Source organism: Typopeltis vanoorti, chromosome 15 (assembly GCF_054136105.1).
Source record: "Typopeltis vanoorti isolate ZY-2024b chromosome 15, IOZ_Tvanoo_1.0, whole genome shotgun sequence".
Taxonomy (NCBI): Eukaryota; Metazoa; Arthropoda; class Arachnida; order Uropygi; family Thelyphonidae; genus Typopeltis; species Typopeltis vanoorti.
In genome coordinates, this window is record NC_143563.1 from 70,135,437 (window position 1) to 70,154,891 (window position 19,455).

Genomic DNA, 19,455 nt, shown 5'->3' on the forward strand with positions numbered 1-19,455 from the left:
AATAGAAGAGCATGCTGTTTATATGATACGTAAGTGTTCGAAAGAAAAAAAAAAACAGTAATGTATCCAATTAATAAATTATTGATTAATTAATGAAGGAAAACATTGACGTTATATAAAAATTGACTATTCGGACAAGTTGACACCCTATGCAAAATAGGAATAGTACTACGCGTAGAAAAATTGAAAAAAAAAAAAAGTAAGGAATTGCTAAAATACATAACATACTCTTGGTAAGGTTTTTCATGCTACAAAAAATATTTGCGTAAACATTAAAATACTGCAGTGGCTTGAAACGACTTTTGTTTTTTTCTTTCACAGATACCTTATAAAGAAACTAAAAGAAACAGAGGGATTTCGCCTAGTGCTTCCAGAGGTAAGAAGTACTTTTGAACTTAAAGGTTTAAAATATATTAGCTAAGCTGAGTTCGTCAGATTAAACTCAGATAAACGGGACTAGCAAATATAGTGATAATTGTAGGATATTTGGGATGTGTATGTTAATTACATAAACATTTGGAAGATTTACCAAAAAAAAACTGTTTTTTTCCTTCTTTTATAAAGCTTAAGCATATTTCTTAGGAACAATATAGATCATGTGATTACAAGACGTTGATTGAAATTACTATTGTGCTAATTACCAGTTTAAGTATTATTTGTTTACTAGTTGTATGCATTAGTCTTCCAGGAAATACCGTAGTCCGAGAGAACTAAGCAGATTGTATTCATTTAGCGAATGCGGTCAAAATGATATTCAGTTCGAGATCTCAATATGAACAGCCCAAGATCTCTCAGAATGAGATCTTGGGCTGTTCATATAGGTACTTCCAAATAAAGATAAACATTTGGAATCCCGTTAGTGTAGTGATTGCTTTCATCCCCTGTAAGCTGTTCAATATCCCGAAAATCTAGCTATCAGTGATGCTTAGGTTGCGTGCAATGGAGAAAATCGTGCATACTCCATTAGCCTCCACCTTAAATTTCCTGGGTACTCATTCGTTCAGTGATTTTTTTTTCTGTTAATTCAATTTCATTGCAAACTAATTAAACACAGAATAAGTACAAGCTATTCATTCAAAAAATAATTATTTACCGTATTTTTCGGGCGATAAGACGCACCCCAAATTTATGAGACGATTTTTAGAAAAAATATTTTATTATATAAAGATATTTACAAATTCTTACTTCATTTTTATTTATTGTTACAATCATTTGTATTAGCAATATTCAGTTCATCTTCACTACTATCACTCGTCTCGTAATGTCACCGTTCGTATTACTTTCGTCTGAGCTATTGTTGTCACTCCCTTCAAAAAGTGCGTCATCTACGGTACCATCCATCGCATTACTTATCCCGCATTTCTTAAATGACTTTATAATCGTCTCTTCTTTCACAGCTTCCCATGAATTTTTCACCCAGGTACATACTTCTGAAATTGTTGGCCGTTTCATACGTCCTGTTGCTGTAACATCGTGATTTGGCTTTGCCATCCATTTGTTCCACTCTTCCCGCATGAAATTTTTGAATGGCTTATTAATAGATCCATCCAAGGGTTGTAATTGACTTGTAAGGCCTCCAGGAATGACAGCTAATTCTCTATTCATTTCTTTTAGAAGCTTCTTTGTTGATTCTGTTTTATGCGCTCTGAATTGATCCCACACTTAACATCGCGGGCTTTTTAAAGGACGTTTTGCCCATATCTTTTGTATCCATAATTTCATTCCTGTTTCGTCCATCCGGCCTTTATCTTGAACGTGGATAATAATGCCACGAGGAATTTCATCTCTCGGTAACGTTTTTCTCTTGAAGATTAACATGGGGGATAGTTTTGTTCCGTCCGCGCAACAAGCTAAAACTACAGTGAAGTGAGTTTTTTCGTGACCTGTTGTTTTGATCACTATTGATTTGGTGCCTTTTGAATCTACTTTTGAACCTGCCTTCAGTGGCTTACTTACTAATTTTATTAACATATTGCGCCAGTAATTGAACTTCACTAACAGCTTCGGTACAGTGTAAAGATTCGTATTTTAATGTAACCTTCAGACCATAAGACGCACCGCAATTTTAAGTCGATTTTTCTATGTAAAAAGGTGCGTCTTATGGTCCGAAAAATACAGTATTTCATATTTGTAGTTTAAAATATAAATTATAAAAAAAATTAATTATAGTTTTTTTTCTAAAAAAATCAGTAGCGATTCTATTAATGTAGAATTAATAATATTGTATAGCTGCTGCCATATTTACTTGATTTTATTCAATAATACCTTCTATTTTTGTATGTTTCAGTTTGAATGCGTCAATGTTTGTTTCTGGTACATCCCACCCAGTTTAAGAGGCCAGGAGGAAAATGCCGAGTTCTGGAAAAAAGTGGCAAAGGTATGTTCATTATTAATAGAATTATTAATAATTACAGCGGTAGAGTTTCAAACCGGGATAATATATCCCCGAGATGATCACTACGATATTCAGTCTTTGGTGTGTATATAAGACGTTAGCGAATGCGGTCAAAATGAATATGCCGGCCTGGTTGGCCAAATGGTTAGCGTATCCGCTCTCCAGCCAAGAGGCTGCGGGTTCGAATCCCGCGTAGGCATTGATGTTTGTGACTGTCTTCTCCCAATTTGGACTGGATCACCATGGGAGTAGTAGAACCCCAAACCTCTTGCAATGGGAGAGGCACTTCGCCCTCCAGTGGGTAGAAGAAAAACAGGCTGTTAATTAATTTATTTATTATATATATTCTTCTCCCTTCTACGTGTTAGGCTTACTGGTCTGTTATAGATAAAATCTTAAGCCCTTATAAGTCGTACCCGTCCTGAGGATAAGATGACTAGCCCTATGCCTCCCGGTATATTCTATGGCTGTAGCTGCGTGTGTGTTCACGGGGGTCAGTTTGCCTGCTTACAGAGAAAAACCCTGCAGTCTACGCCCAAGACCGGCTAACTTGGCCTATGGCTGAGGAAAATCCTTAAGCTCCTCACGTCGGCGACGGGAATCGAACCCAGGACACTCCTTTCCCAGGCAGATGGTTGCGAATATTTTTTTATAATGTTTCTTTACAGATCTATCTTGAAACTCACCTAACTGCCTTCTCTTTCATCCCATCTTGTACTTCTATCCTTTGGAACAGTCTCCCCACTCTGCCCTCCCCGAAGATTACAACCCTGAACTGTTCAAGCAAACCGTGAACATATTCCTTCTTTCTTCTATTCCAGTGTTTCTCAAAGTGTGGTACGCGTACCCCCCCCGGGGGTACGCGAATGGTCGTTAGGGGATACGTGGCAATTTTCGGCTATGCATAATTAGAGGAGTCATTATATTTTTCAACAAACAGTGCAATTAGAGACAACCGGGATAAAACACTAACTAATGAATCACATCCCCTCTCCAACAGAAACTGCTGTATAGATCAAGCAAAACCATATGTTGCCGGTGGAACATATGGTTTTGCTTGACACCCCCCCCCGTCGTTAACGTGTTAAAACTAAGAAATATATAATGAATGTGCTTCAGATATTATGGAATTCGGTTGAAGGGAATTAGCATTTCAACTCAACTGTTGAAATGCTAATTTGTCTTTGGTTGGCGCGATCTTTTGTTAATACCGCACCAATCATATGCAGTTCTTCGCTGCTCTAAGTATCTCAAGTCTTGTAAATTACTGAAATAATGGAAAAGATGACGCTATTTGGGTAGATGACTCTGACGTACAAGGAAACTGTTCTCGATGCCTAAAGTAGTGATAGAGAGTACGAGCTTCTTGGTAAGTCGCACCATTTTCAGTTTTTCTCTGAAAACTTTAGTTTCCGAAAATTCCCGCACGTATCTCGCAACACGATTTTTTAGCTTTAATTTGGGGAAAAAAGTTAGAGTTATATTCGAGTAAATACAGTATTTTTTTTTAGCTTTCAAATTCTTACGTATGGATCATTGGTTAAAGATTGGATTTATAAAACCCCCAAAAGAGAGCAATCTTGCAAATACAAGTAGCTGTAAGCAACAAGAAAACGTTGATACTGCATCAAATGAAATTGATGAGTGTGTCGTCTGACATCTCTAGAGAACCAAAATTTAAAAATAAATCATATTTTTTTGTTTACATGAACATATCAATTCAAATAAAATAGATGTTTAATTTTAATTAATATTTTAAATTAATTTATTAAGTTGAATTAATTATTGTTTTAATTAATTTATTTATTTATTTTAAATTAATTAATGAATTTATTTTTTAATTACTTAATTAAGGGGTACTTGGTAATAATGAAAATTTAAGAAGGGATACGCGGATATCTTAAGTTTGAGAAACACTGTTCTATTCTATTGGTCTTGTGACCTTTCGTGTGCGAATCAGATATTAAATAAAAAAATCCGAGGTCATAGCACACAAACTGTGTTCTTTTGGACTATTCGTAACGCGACCTATCATGCGAAGATTTCAGTACAACACACTCATTGTGACTATTCATCGTTCAACGAATCAAAGTATGTTTTTCTAACTAACTCAATAATTGCTCTGGCCTAATCAACAAATAACAATAAAAAAAAAATTGTTAGCAGAGCGTGGTTTCGATCCACGGACCTCTGGGTTATGGGCCCAGCACGCTTCCACTGCGCCACTCTGCTACAGGCAGTGTGTTTTACTATCACTGTTATATTCAGATAAATATAGATTAAAATACTAGAATTATTCACTGAACAGGTGAAATGTTTTGAGACGTTTTCTCAGGGGGGGGGTGAAAACGATGTTTATGAAAAATGAAAAAAATCGAAATCAAATTTGTGCTAACATCCGGGCTGTAACGCAACTTTTTGAGTACAGTGACTTCTTTGCAGCGATTTGCTATTGCCATCTACTGCGGTTTCATTGGATAGATAGAAACAAGGTCAATACACTTGTAATACAGTACTCTCAAGGCAATCTAGAAGGTCGTCCCGAATGCTTTGCCGATTAGAGAAAACGGCACTTGACCTCTTTTCAATTCATGCCGTTAATACATCTCTCTTTATTCCTAGGGGCAGGACTAACACCCTATTTCCTCTCTTCCTGATAGTGTCATTACTCAGCAGATACAATTTCATACATGCGAGAACGAATCTCTCTGTGTGGGTGGGGGAGGGAGGATGTACTTCGGTATACTGTACTTAGTTCGTGCTGCCATCTTTTGGCATAAGTAATAAACACAGTCTCACTTCAAACAGCTGCGTATTAATGTAAAAATCACTATTTTAAAAATCAAAAGTTGGCACGGACGACTTTGCAGTTTTCATTTGACGCACTTTTTACTGCATAAATCAGAGCTATAAAATAGCTAACTTTGTAACGTGCCAAGTTTACTTGAGTCACAGCGTATAAACAATAAATGAAGTTTTTTGGAATATATTATCAGATAGTAAAAAACATTTTATTTAGTCAAATGAAAATTTTTATATTTTACAAACAAACAAAAGCAAAAGACTTAGAAGACCTATTATTATTTTCTCATAGCATAAAATTCAAACAATATAAACCGATACCGCATTGATATTATATCTTGAAAATAGACCATTTATATTATTGTTATTATTATTAAAATATAACCTCCGTAAAGAATTTCAGTAATTATTTAAGAAATTAAAACTACTGTTTCATAAAAATAAATAAAGATAAAAATAAATCCTGGCAAACATTCTTACTATTATGAAGTAGTAATTTTTAAACTTTTTTTTTTTACTTCATGGAATCAAATTCAGATGTTTGATTCGTAAGGATTTTTCATTCCCGAAACAAATATTCATAATTTCAATTAATTTATTTCTTTGATTTTATTTATTTTCATGCTCAGGTGTTAACATTGACGTGAACAGTTAACAAAATCGTTTCTCTCTCACTCTCTCTCTCTCTCTCTATCAGCGTAACCATTGCTTTAATGAAACCAAAAGCCATTCTGCTTATTTCTGAGAAGAGAAATTTTGCGAAAGTGTATTATCCGTATTATCACAGCCGGCATAACGTGCAATATTGCGTGATCAGTTGATTCAGACTTGACTCAATAAGGAACTTAGTTTTCGCGAGATAGACAGCTTTAAAAATGCAGACCATTTTGAAAGTTTACCTTTTAATAATGATCAATCGGATAAAATTTCGGGGATATGTCACATCCACAGTGGTGTAGTTAGAGCTTTTGCTTCCCGGGGCGATCCCTGGGTTTGCCGCCGCCCCCCTCTCCATACACACCAAAAATACTACAAAAAGTCCAAACGACGTATAGGGAAATAAATTAAAACCCTATATTTATTTTTGAAGTAAAACTTTAATTTCAACATTCTAAAATGTCATTTTTCTTGCTTTTCTGTTAGCAAAATCGTCGATGACATTGGCGAAGTCTATTTCATAGTAATGTAGGTAATTCTTAATCAATTTTATTTGGAAAAACTCCTCTCACAACTAGCAACAAGTACAGCAATTGTGAGGATAATTCGCAGTAGTATTACAATATTTGGAAATGAGTTCTCGAGATTGTATTTTAGAATTAACTGCAAAAGTTCAAAAAGGTTCAAAGTGCCGCCCGGGGCGGACCCCCCCCCCCCATCCTAGCTACGCCACTGCACATCCATTATTGATGTGATCTGAAAAATCTATAGTAGTAGAAGTTGGTGTGATATGAAAAAGCGCGTAAAACAGGGCAAGATTGTTAGTAAAAAGTCCCCCCCCACACACACACACAGAGGAAATAGAGAGAGAGAGAGAGAGAGAGAGATCACATGCTTATACTGGGGTAATTATTTTGGAAGGGGTGGGAAGTATGTCCTTAAATAGAGAAGAAGGGTTAAGTAGATGATTAAAGCAATTTTCTGCGGCCACACATCTAAAGCCGAGAATTATTTAGTGTATAATAAATTAATTTTATATGGTCTTTTTTCATTTGAAGATGAATTAGCCGATCTCATACGGAGGTAACAGGGTTTCTTTCTTCCTGAAACTGGGATTTTTCATCCCGCTTACAGACAAATCGGCCTTCAGCACACACGCAATATACAGACAAAAAAAAAAAAATACTGTTGATAGTGGTGATGGGCGGTAGATGGCGTTGGTGGTGGTGGTGTGTGTATTAGGAAATGTAAGTAGTTGAGGAGACGGTTAGTTGTGTGACTATGTAGTGAACAGACATTTGTCATTAAAATACAAAGCTCTGTGATAGTCAATTGAACAAGTTCATCGACTAAGTATCAAAATTCTTCTCCCCGCAATATTATTTTTAAAATGGCACCTTCAGAGATTGCAATTAATTGCCAAGCTAGAATCCAGAACTTTAAATAAACGACAAATGTTGTTTTTGAAGAATCAGAAATATTTGGGAGAAAAAAAATCGATGAGAAGCTGATTATAGGAATAATAGCCACGAAAAATATTCAAATTAAAGAAAACATTTTTTTATATACAAATTTTGTGTAATTGCCGTCAGTTAAAAGTTTTTTTTTTTTTTTTTTTTTCAAGAATCGATTCGACTAATTTTTTTTTCTTCACAAAATAAATTTAATCTAGTATTTTCAGAAAATATGGATGGTTATCGCAAACTTCTATGACTCGGTGATAGTTGGATAGCGATGCTATTAAATAATAATAATAATAATAGAATAAGGTGGTGTCCCATTGCCTTCCTTGCTCATAAGTATTTTTTGTGTGTGTGTTCATGGAGCCGATTTGACGGTCGAAAAATTCAAGTTTGTGGGAGAAAAAAACTCTGTATACCGTATAAGATGGACTAACTCACTTTTAATTGAAAATCCCTGATAAAGATGCTTCCGGTCATAGACGCAATTCGACAACTGGTCTTTCCAACCAAAGGCTCTATATTGTTAGCGAGCCTACGGAGGCTCGCTAACAATATAGATATTAATATTTTCATAATTGGAGAGTCCTTATAAATTCTATTGAAGAGTGTATTGTGGTCCTCATTGAAGTAAATTCAATGGCTAATATTCTCATAACGGTAACATAAATCTCTGCTAAGAATGATAATAAAAAAGTACTCTTCTCTCTCTCTCTCTCTCTCTAACTCTTATTTCAAGTGTCAGTTGATACCGAACCTGGTTTAACAGTTTCTCAGATATCGAACTGGATCAAAACCAGACCTATAAGAACGATTCTGTTATATGTTTACGCACAGCTAAAACCTTTTTAATACGTGCACAGATAGACTTCGAACTGCCTAAAACAGATCAGAAACGAAATGTTTATAAAATTTATGGCGATGGAGCAGACCCTTTGTAACGACTAGGCTTGAAAGTTAAATTTAATAGGGTTTCAATATAAGGATATTAAGGTACGTACCTGTATAAAAGTCTTGAAGGTAAAGATGGTGAAAACTTGAAAAAAGATTTGATTAGAGCCGAGACGGTATGCAGTTGAAAGTGGTTTGCACAAGATACCGACAACTGGGTGTAGAAAATATATTCCAATAAAATCGGTGACATAGAAAAAATAATAATAAATAACACCGAAAAGATGAATTATCCAAATTTTGGATTTAAAAGAATTGAGAATAGACACTTGTTATACACATTGAGCGCCAGCAGTAGCAACAAATATGACGGGTGCTGGCTGTTTCGCTAAAACGTCATCAGATGAGAAAAGCCGAAAACTAACTGTGAGCCAGTCGCATAGTTTTCTGTAAAGCGTGTTAAGGAGTTTGGTTGGTTCGAGAGTATTCGGAAATTAGACTAGTTTGAGAATACTGGGGGATAATTTATTTTGTTTAATTGCCATGAGATGGACAGTAAATAGGGCCTTCTTGTGTTTATGGCATGCTGGATGGTTCTTATTGCTAGCAATTCAGAACGACGCCGTTTGGATTCATTTTCCTGGAAATCGATTATGAGAACCTTTGCGATTTCAGGGGTATGTTTAGATTGTATTGCATGCAATACAATCGGTAGTAGAATTTTTGTTCTTTCTGGTATGTTTTTTTGTTGGTGTTTTTTCTTTATGGTAGAAAGTGGAGAGTTAGGTATAGGAATATTACAATCTCGATAGTATTCAATTAAGTAATGCATAATAGAACGAATGGTGGAACCAATATAACAGGTTTTTCATCCTGACTGACAGTTAAACTTATATACTATACATTACGGCATAGTAGCATGTCGGTCTGAGTTATTGTGGTTCCATGTTTTAGTAAATTTTGTAATATATATATATATGTGTGTGTGTGTGACAGAATGATCATTGACTCGCGGTTAACATACATAGTTTTATTGACAAAGTCGTTATCAACAAATCCTCCTATATACTTTCAGATGTAGAACAAAGCATCCTTAGTAAAGGGTCTAAACTTTATTCCTTCCCCAAAATTAATACCAAAGGAGACACTACTTACAAAAATAGAAAAAGCTGCTTCTTTTCTCCCTCCACAAGATGCAAACCTTCTACGTATTGAATCAATCTTTATTATCAATAACGCAAAACCACCTGCAGACAACATTACTTCAACTGAACGCAAAGCTATTAAAAGTTTAAAAAACAACAGAGATATAATCATCCTCCCTGCAGATAAAGGCAATGCAACGTTCATCCTGAACGCTGAAGATTACCAGAATAAAATGATTGAATTACTACATAATGATACCTACTCAATACTTGAGAGAGATCCAACTCGTGAACTTCAAAATGGTACAAACAACTTATTAAAAACAACAACTGAATTATCCCGAAACGTTCGTTTATCTCTACGTTCTCTCCATCCTTTAATTCCTCGCATATATGGTGTTCCAAAATCCATAAAGAGAACACCCCTTTACGCCCAATTGTAGAAGGTATCGATTCTCCTACATACAATCTTTCAAAATATCTTGCCAAATACCTCAAACGTTTTTCAGGAAAGTCACCATCCTTTATCAAGAACACTACAGGATTTGTTACATACATCAAGGATATTACAGTTGATGAAAATGACATCACGGCTAGCTTGGACATGACTTCTTTGTTCACTAATGTCCCAACAGATGAAGTCCTAACATTAATCAAGGACAAGTTATCCAAAAAAATGTTAGCCTTGCTTACACATTGCATCAGGTCCGGTTACTTCAAATTTCAAGATAATATATACAAACAAAATCATGGATTGGCTATGGATAATCCTTTATCTCCTGTTCTCGCAAATATTTACTTAGAAGATTTTGAAACCAAGGCTATCTCTTCCTTTATTTTAACACCTAAAGTTTGGAAACGTTATGTGGATGACGTCTTCATTGTTTGGAGCCATGGACATGAATTCCTTATGATTTTCCTCGAACATCTCAATAGCCGACATCAAAGTATTAAGTTTACTGCCAAGCTTGAAACGGATAAGTCCTTGCCTTTTCTTGATGTCAAACTGACTCGCTCTTCTGGTAAACTAAAAATATCGATATATAGAAAGCCCACACGTACCAACAGATATCTGCACAGTCAGTCCCATCATTTCCCTCCTCATAAGCTTGGAATAATTTCCACCTTGGGATATAGAGCCCGTTCTCTTCTGGATGAGCCAAATGAACTTCTTACAGAAATAAACCATCTGAAAACTTCTTTCGAAGTTAATGGATATTCAAAGAAAATCATTGACAAATTCCTTCTTAATCCTCCTAGACATCACTCAGAAGAAACAAATAGATTCAAAGGCAATATATCTATTCCTTACATAAGTACTGTTTCACATAAATTAGCAAAAGTTCTAAAAAAATCCAATATCAGAACCTTGTTCACTCCACTTCCAAAGATCCGTTCCTTAATTAGCCACCCAAAACCTTGTCATCATCAACTCAAATACCCTGGTGTATATAAAATATTGTGTGATTGTGATATTCCTTATTTTGGGCAGACAGACAAATCTGTGGAATTGCGTATGGAAGAACACATGAGGGACATTACTTACAAGAGACAGCGAGCCAGTGCATTATCGAGTCATATCCTTTTCTCGGCTAATCCTAATGATGAAAGCCAAAGTCACAAAGTCTGCTGCGAAAAATCTACTAACATCTTCCGTTGCAATGATGAACTAGAGAGAAAAATCGTGGAATCGAGAGAAATCATCTTCAACCCTGTTCATCTAAATAATAACTTGAGCTACAACCTCCCAGATAGTCATTCAGCTGTAATCATGTACTGGCATTCACGTGATGCTGCAAGCGCGGACTCTCCCAACAATGCAACAAACGAAAGAACAGCTTCAAATATAACTACAACTTTTTCATGCTAATTATGTATAAAGATTGTCTATGTTGTTCATAGTGTTTTAACCCTCAATGTTTAGTGTTTTTTCTTTTATATATATATATATATATATATATACTGAAATAACGAGCCAAGAGGCTTCACTTCGGCGATGCAAATACGACAAAAATACAATTAATTTGTATAATTTTGCATCGCCGAAGTGAAGCCTTTTGGCTCTTTATTTCAGTAATTCTTGGTACCTTTTAAGATGTGACATCTTCTGGCAACTCGTATGGGGGAAAGAATGACCTCTGCATCACTTCAACTTGGGTATTTTATTTTACATCTGGGTCTGGCTCCCACTGACGAGACCTCAACAAAGGTCGAAACCGGTCTGGGTAGTGACGCCTTCCCATAATGCATAGCAGCATCATTCATGCCCGCAAGGAGATGTGCTTTGCATTATGAAGAATACTAAGGAAGTTGATCAGAATTTGCTCCACGAGTTGCCCCTCCTGAAAGGTTGCTTACGCTTGGATCTGCCGAAACTTTTATAGTTTCTATATTCGGCACGAAACTCTTAGAGTTGCTATATATTCGGCTTTGAAATAATGTTGGATTCAATATCCACCTAATTTGTATATATATATATATATTATTATTATTATTATTATTATTATTATTTTTTTTTTTTTTTTTTTTTTTTTTTTTTTTTTTTTTAATCTCACAAAGATTCTCTCGTCTCATTCCACTAAAGGTGAGTTCGCCGGTCTCATACAGTGGTAGAAGGTTTTTCTCCTGGCAACTCGGGGTTTTCGTCCCTCAGAACAGGCAAACCGGCTCCGTGAACACACACGGATCTACAGTCAAAAATACATACTTATAAGCGCCTCACTGGAGAGCACATCCTCAACCGGTTCTAAGAGGTGGGGCGGATGGGCAAAATTGTGAGAACCCCACATGACAAACAAACAACAATGAAGCACTGAAGAAGAAAGAATATCATTGAGAGATGTGAAAGTTTGCTTTATGTATTTTGTATCGTAAATTTTGATTACTTTAACAATGGTTTTAGTATGAGCGCAATAAATTTAGATAAGGGAGCTACTGTGGTGTGTTTGCGTACAGCATTGTTCTAGGTGTTTATCAGAAATCAGCCTGTTTTGGGTATCTTAACTTATCCGTCGTAAAAACCGTTCCATCACTATTTTCTCTGAAAGTAGTGAGGGAACGGTTTTTACGACGAGTAATTTTTTTAGCAGTGTATTTATCTGATTGGTATTCGTTGAGTAAGTACATGTAAACATTTTTCATTTGTTTTATAGTGTTGCGAGTGGTGGTTTCACAGTTTGTTTTTATCAGTGTTTGAATCGTCTACCAGGTAATGCTGTATGTCCTTATCGCTGTCTTTCTCTATCGTCTGACTACGCGTATAACAGCGCCCTCTAGCAGGAATTAAACAAATTAGTATTGCAATTTCTTTACAATATGCGGATGAACCGAAATATCTTAACTGCTGGTAAACGTGATATGGATGAGGACGATGTATTTAATATGCATGTGACGCATGACCTGGAGACCGTTTCGTCAGTGTCGTAAAGTATACATGTGAAATGAATGATAATAGTGAACAATACTGTACGCAAGAAGGGGTAGCACCATTAGCCTTGACCGAAATCAGTCCGGAATATGATTTTAATTTTCTTTTATCATCAGGATTAACATGGCCCCTTTCCAAAGTGCACGTGTGTGTGTGTGTGTGTGTGTGTGTGTGTGTGTGTGTGTGTGTGTGTGTGTGTGTGTGTGTGTGTGTGTGTGTGTGTGTGTGTGTGTGTGTGTGTGTGTGTGTGTGTGTGCGTGCGTGCGCGCGCGCGCGCACTGGTTATTGTTCCCTCACTATCTTATTTTTTTTAAGAAGGTAATTTAGCCGATATCATACGGAGGTAGCAAGGTTTTTCATCCCGCACACTGGCAAATCGGCCAAGAGAACATACGCAATTTACGGGCAAAAATGTTATTAGCGGTGGTAAGCGGTAGATGACGTTGTGTGTGTGTGTGTGTGTGTGTAGTGGAGTTGAGGGTCCTCCCAAGATTTAATAATAATAGTATTAATAGCGATGAAACATTTCGCTTATCCGTTTGATAAATGTCGCTTGTCCATACATATGAAACATCAAAGAACAGATTTAAATGTAGTTCCAAAAATTTTAATGAACGAAACAGAATTTCGATTCTACTCGAAGAATTCGGACTACATATGTAGATCTTTTTTTTTTCCCCTAATTAGGAATTATAGTGATGTCATGTGACCGTATTATTTAGGCAATCATTAATATTTGAAATATTCCTGAATATGAACAAAATCCTATTATTATTTTGTTCACGCAGACACAGACATATATGTATATAAAGGAGGTTGAAGTTAGAATAAAAACGTCAACTAATATTGAAAATATATTTCATACAACACAGACTCGATTCGCGCAGAAATCGAATACAAGATTTGTTTTCACTATCAAGTTCCAGTAACTAAAATATTGCGTATTTTGATGAAAATGAAGGCGGCTTAAATTGTGAGAAGTCGTCAACACTCTCGAATAATCGAAAAGACGCAATTCCTGATAGGAATTGCGGGTGTGTGTCGGAGGGGGGGGGGGATGAGGGTCCGTACGTTTGCATTTTATTATAGGATATGTTAAGGTTAAGTTAACTAGACTATCACATATGAATTTGCAATAAAATGGATAGAATCGTTTGTAATTTTACATAAATTAAACCATAATATAACATTAAAATTGTCATCTCTGTCCATAACTGTGGAAGGGCGACACACACACACACACACACAATGAAAATAACACAACCAGCCGAACTTTATATTAGAGTATCAATCGCTGAGTGCTAATCAAAAAATGTTATTTTCCCGGCTTCTACTGCGATTTCACACTCTTATCTCACAAGTACACTTTGGCAGACCAGTCCAGCCTGCTACTCTCTCTCTCTCTCTCTCTCTCTGTAGCCACTTTACTTGAGAAACTTCCTTAAACGATGCTTCCGGTTTAGTATGCGACGCCACTTTACTAAGTTATTAAATACTGCATTCAATTACAACTTATATCGACTCTGAATTCCTATGATATCTTTTCTCGAATCTGATCCTTGACTTCATCCTGCATACTTTTATCGTTTTTTTTTTTTCCTCTATTATTTCCAGTCCATTGTCTATTTTTATCTTGGAAGTATGTATGTATGTGAAGATAAGGAAAGCTTCTTTATCACGAAGCTTTCCTTATCTTCTACAACCTCCTGTAAAACTTCGGTCTCACTTCAACCGCCCTTCTCTTTTCCCCCCTCCTAGCATTCCACCTCTTCTTCACTATTTTTTTTTTCCTTTAATCTTTGTATCATTTCCTTCCTTCTCCATTTCAAAAGAATGCTAACTCCTACTTTCCAGAGCCCAGTGGGACACATCGACAATTGCATCTCTATTCTTTGGACACTTCACAATTTGCTATTGCTAGTCAATTTGGTGTCGGTATCATTACCTCCTTTATTTACTTTTCGAATCGTCAATAAATAAAAAAATCATTGGATTAGAAAGATCCACGCGTCCTTTCACTCAAAGGAACACTACTTCAGTGTAATCATCTGCGATGCTGTGATGGTAACCGTTTGGCTTTGTCCTAGCTTTGTCTTTATTTTCTTCCTTTTCCTCATGGAAACAAACTTCTTATACATCTGTTGTTCATCCCTGTATACTTTTATCAACTCTATTATTCTGGATCATTCTTACTATCTTCGTCACACGATCTATATTATCATAGCGTATATATTAGGACTAAACATATCGCTGCTGCCTTTCTTGTTAATATAGACATTTATAATTGTAAAGTGGTTTCGTAACGTTATACTTGACTAATCTTTAACTAATTACGGCACAGAATAATAACAATAATAATAATGTATTTAAAATTAAGTTAAGGGGATAATAAATCTCTCATTATTTTAAAGCCGGATACGAAACTCGGAGATCGAAATCTAAGAGTTTTATGCCGAAGAACTATCGGCGAGTCCAAGCGTAACACCTGGGTGGTACAACACTAGGGCAACTCGGAGCAAAGGTGGAGGTTTGGATAGTTTGGAGGACTGGGCTACGGAAAATGGATGTCAATTTAATGTGGCAAAGTGTAAGGTTATGCATTTTGGGGTGAAAAGATTAGCAGCAGTATACTACATTGGTGGAACCGTACTCCAGGAGATTGATGAGACCAGGGATTTGGGAGTGTTGGTGGATAGGGAATTGAAGTTTAGGGGGGCACATTGCAAAAGTGGCTAAATCAGCTCATCAAATCACTTGTCTTCTGAAAAATACTTTAACAAGCAGAGACAAGCAAGTTATTGTTCCTCTGTATCGGGCCTTGATAAGACCCCATCTAGACTACTGTGCCCAGATAGGGGCTCCAGGGTTTCTTCTTCATGGAGAGGAAGTGGAGAGGATCCAGAGACGAGTGACCAAGATGATAGCAGGTCTGTGGAATGAACCTTATGAGAACAGGTTGAAGATTTGTGGGTTGCAAAAATTGGTCGATAGGCGGAAAAGGGGTGATATGATTGAGACATTCAAATTACTGAAGGGTTTCTGTAAGATTAATCCAGAAGATATTTTTGAGAATAGGACTGGTGGTGGGAGAAATAGGGGCAACATGGAAGCTGGGCAAGAATGTGGTTAGCAGGGATGTTAGAGCTAGGTTTTTTACTTGGAGAGTGGTGAATGAGTGGAATAAGCTGCCAGAGTCTGTTGTGGGTGCTACGACCGTGAATGAGTTCAAGGCGAGGTATGATAGATACTGTGTGAATGTCGAATAGTTGTTCTTGACATAATGTTAGGGCCTCCCTCGATGAGTCTGTCGACTCCTCGGAGTTGCCCGGAATAATAATAATAATAATAATAAAAGCTCCATCACTATCCTTAATATTTTCTCATAATGTAAAACGCAGCTCCTAGGAGATGTATTACTGTTTTACATTATGAGGAGAGGTCACTACCCAGACCGTTTCGACCTTTATTGAGGTCTCATCAGTGAGTAGGTAGACCTGGATAATACCAAGGTTTAAGTGAACCGAACTTACATATACCCCTACTAACGATTTGCCAGACCGGTGTACCCAAAACCATTGCACTTGTAGGAACGCTGAGCCACCACCTGCCTACCTGGTTATCTGAGATAAGCTCACCACCTACCAACCTGTTCCAAGATTTCTCCCTCCCCCTTCAAGACACTCACATTGTAAGTTGTTCAGCATAACAAGATTGTAAGTTATGCTGAACCTACTTTCGACACGGGGCAATAAGCTATCTTGAAATTTTTGCCCTGCCGAGGAGGACCCACATAACCTGAAATGGCCATCTGGCTTTATTATTCATTATAATTGATTTATGGACTCAACTACGGTTTCATATAAAAACTTTAATAACATTAAAATTCTGTTTCGACACATGCGAATGTTAATATTGGCTGAACTACTGATTTCTGATTCTTACTTTTTTTTTTCTTTTGTTCGCTGTTTCCATATTTTCGAATTTTAACATCCGTAGGGTTTAAATTAAAAAATATTACTTTTGGTACCTCTGTCTGTGTTATATTTTCACCTTTATTTCTAAATATTTAAATTAATTCCATCACTTATTCTGATATAACTCCAACTCCAATTTACTTTTTTTTTTATTGGCTGGCGTTACCGTTGTTTTGGTTTTCTCTGTTGACTTTTCTATATTTAAAATTACTGCACATTTGTCACCAAATAGTAAAGTTGGAATGTCAGTAATTGCTTTTGGAGGTCGTCTTCATTTCCTGCAAGTAGCATTGTATCATCTGCACCTACAATCAAGTTTAAACTGCTCTCTCTTTCTCTCTCTCTCTCTCTCTCTTTTTTATTCCGCTTAATTTTTGTTGCTTAAATTCTGTTATTGTTCCATCCATAATTAGTTAAATAAAGAAGAACTTAAAGAATTGCCATATCTCTTTCTTTACAGGTATTTTCGGAATATTTTATTGTGATATTTTATTACATGTTCGTGTATGTGTGCGTGTAATCATTTCAAACATTTGTAGTAGTATACTTCTTGATGCTAGTGCTTTCAAAAATATCTATGAAAACCCTTTTCTAGTCAATGAATCACATAAATATTGGTTTCTTGTACTCTGTTTGTCATGATTAAGAAGCCCTTTGGTCGGAAAGATCTGAGTTCGATTCCCGTCCATGTCGTGAGGAACCTTTATGTGGTCTCTTTCGACTAGAGGTGAGTTAGCCGGTCTCGTACGGAAGTACAGGACTTTTTTCACCCGGAAACTCGGGTTTTTCGTCTCTCAGAGCAGGCAAAACTGACCACATACGGAGTTACAGTCAAAATATATATATATATAATGTATCTAATCCCTCATTAGGATGGCTCAACCCCCCCCCCCACACACACACATACACAAAGGGACGGGTGAGAAGGGAAAAATCCCATATGAATAAATAAATAAATCGTGATTCTGATTTTTATACGTATTTTAAGTAATACACAGTCAATTTATTTGTCGATAATTTCAGTTCAGATTTTCTTACCTTTTTGAATATTGGTATCGTAATATTTCTGCTCCAGAGGGTTCCGTACACACACACACACACACACACACGCATTTTACATGCAAGAATACACAATTAGGCATAAGATTAAATGCTTTATCCTAAAGTTATGGTTATAAAAGCCAATCTGAGCAGATCATGGGCTCACGAGGTTGTTAGTACATCGGATTATTATTATGACTATTCAAATTTAAGTTTTTCATGTGTGTGCAGTGATTTCTTTACTCCCATGCATGTCATCATTTCGTTATAAATTTGATCAGGTCCAGCTGATTTCCTGCTTCAGTTTTTAGAATATTCATTCAATTAAACCGCATTTCATTTCAATTTATCCTGTAGTTTCTTTATTATTCCTGGTATTTTTATTTCTTCTGCACCTTCATATAATTTGGTGAAATCATTTTTCTGTTGTCATCTATTTATAAATAGTATATTTATGTATTCTTTTCTCCGATTTCGGATCGTTCTCTAAATTTGCTTTTGTGCTCCACAAAAGTAATGTTCCAGTCGTATTTATATGAGTCTTATTTTATTGTGTACTGTATTTCTTATTCTAGCCATTATATCATTTGCATTTCGAATCAGTTTGTGTTTGAATTTCCGTTTTATAAAAAATAAAGCAGTCTTTTCGTCTTTAACAAATAATAAACTTATATTCGATTTCTTTTAACTATTCAAAATCTACAAAACGACATTTTCATAGGCTCAAGATATTTAAAGTAGAAAAATAGTTAATATAATAAAAAAAAAAATAGCACAAGACACTTTATTGATATTGTATATCGTGTACAATTACATCATTTTTACCGTTAGGTATTATATATGCTCAGCTGCAGGTGTTTTCATTCTCTCCACAGACTATATGTTACCGGAAAACCATCTAGGGATTTCCGGTTACAATTTTTTTTTTTTTTTTTTTTTTTTTTTTTTGTAGATAGCAATACTGCTGTAGCGATGTCGCGAGTTATCCACAAACACAGTACACTTATGGCAGTAAAAACTCTTCATGCTTGTTGGCACAAATCATGGGACTGACGAAATATTTACTCTATAAAAAATAAAAACGCACAAAACCATCTTGACGTTTTTATGTTTGTCAATCCTATAGAGTCACACAAATGCCATTTTGAAATCACTGGGGGGTTGTCATCAATCGGTTTTCGTACGTTTACATGCACTGATATTTTCGGGAGGTAGGGGGGGGGAATGAGGGAAAAGGAAAATTCCAAGGTGACGGAGGTAGCCTGTACTCATCACTGATGCAATAGAGAGTTTCAGTCACGCTTTGCGTTTCCTCTTTTACATTCCAGTGAAAAGGGTATGGAAGCGGAAAGATTCATCTTCGTTCACTGCTCTTGCCCGTAGGCATATCGAAGTGCACCGAAGTTTGCCCGTCTTAGCATTTTGTTTTGTTTTGCTTCTGGATGGTGATGAAGCATTGAAATGTTTTTCGTTTTAAATCTTTTGGTTAGTTTCTCAAGCGCTAAACTTTGTCTGCAAGTATCATGAAGTTGTCCGTTTCCTTGTTTATAACAGAAACCGATTAAGAAGATTATTCAAAAAAAATAAAAAATAATAAGCTGTTTGAAAATATATCTGACATTAAGCAAATTTAGTTCCACTTAATCGATAAAAAAATAACCAG

At 36.0% G+C, this 19,455-nt stretch overlaps 1 protein-coding gene and 1 non-coding gene across 3 annotated transcripts in view; one reads left to right on the forward strand and one right to left on the reverse strand.

Moving 5' to 3' along the window:
* LOC150098861 (cysteine sulfinic acid decarboxylase-like) overlaps positions 1-19,455 on the forward strand; it is a 131,686-nt gene that overhangs the window by 98,193 nt on the left and 14,038 nt on the right. For both annotated transcript variants that reach the window (XM_090405470.1, XM_090405472.1), the window contains 2 exons: positions 322-376; positions 2,288-2,377. In XM_090405470.1, coding sequence (XP_090261596.1) covers positions 322-376; positions 2,288-2,377 — 145 coding nt within the window. The remainder of the gene's footprint in view (positions 1-321; positions 377-2,287; positions 2,378-19,455) is intronic.
* On the reverse strand, positions 4,556-4,627 carry TRNAM-CAU (transfer RNA methionine (anticodon CAU)). Its single transcript has one exon. It is a non-coding gene; the product is annotated as a tRNA-Met (tRNA).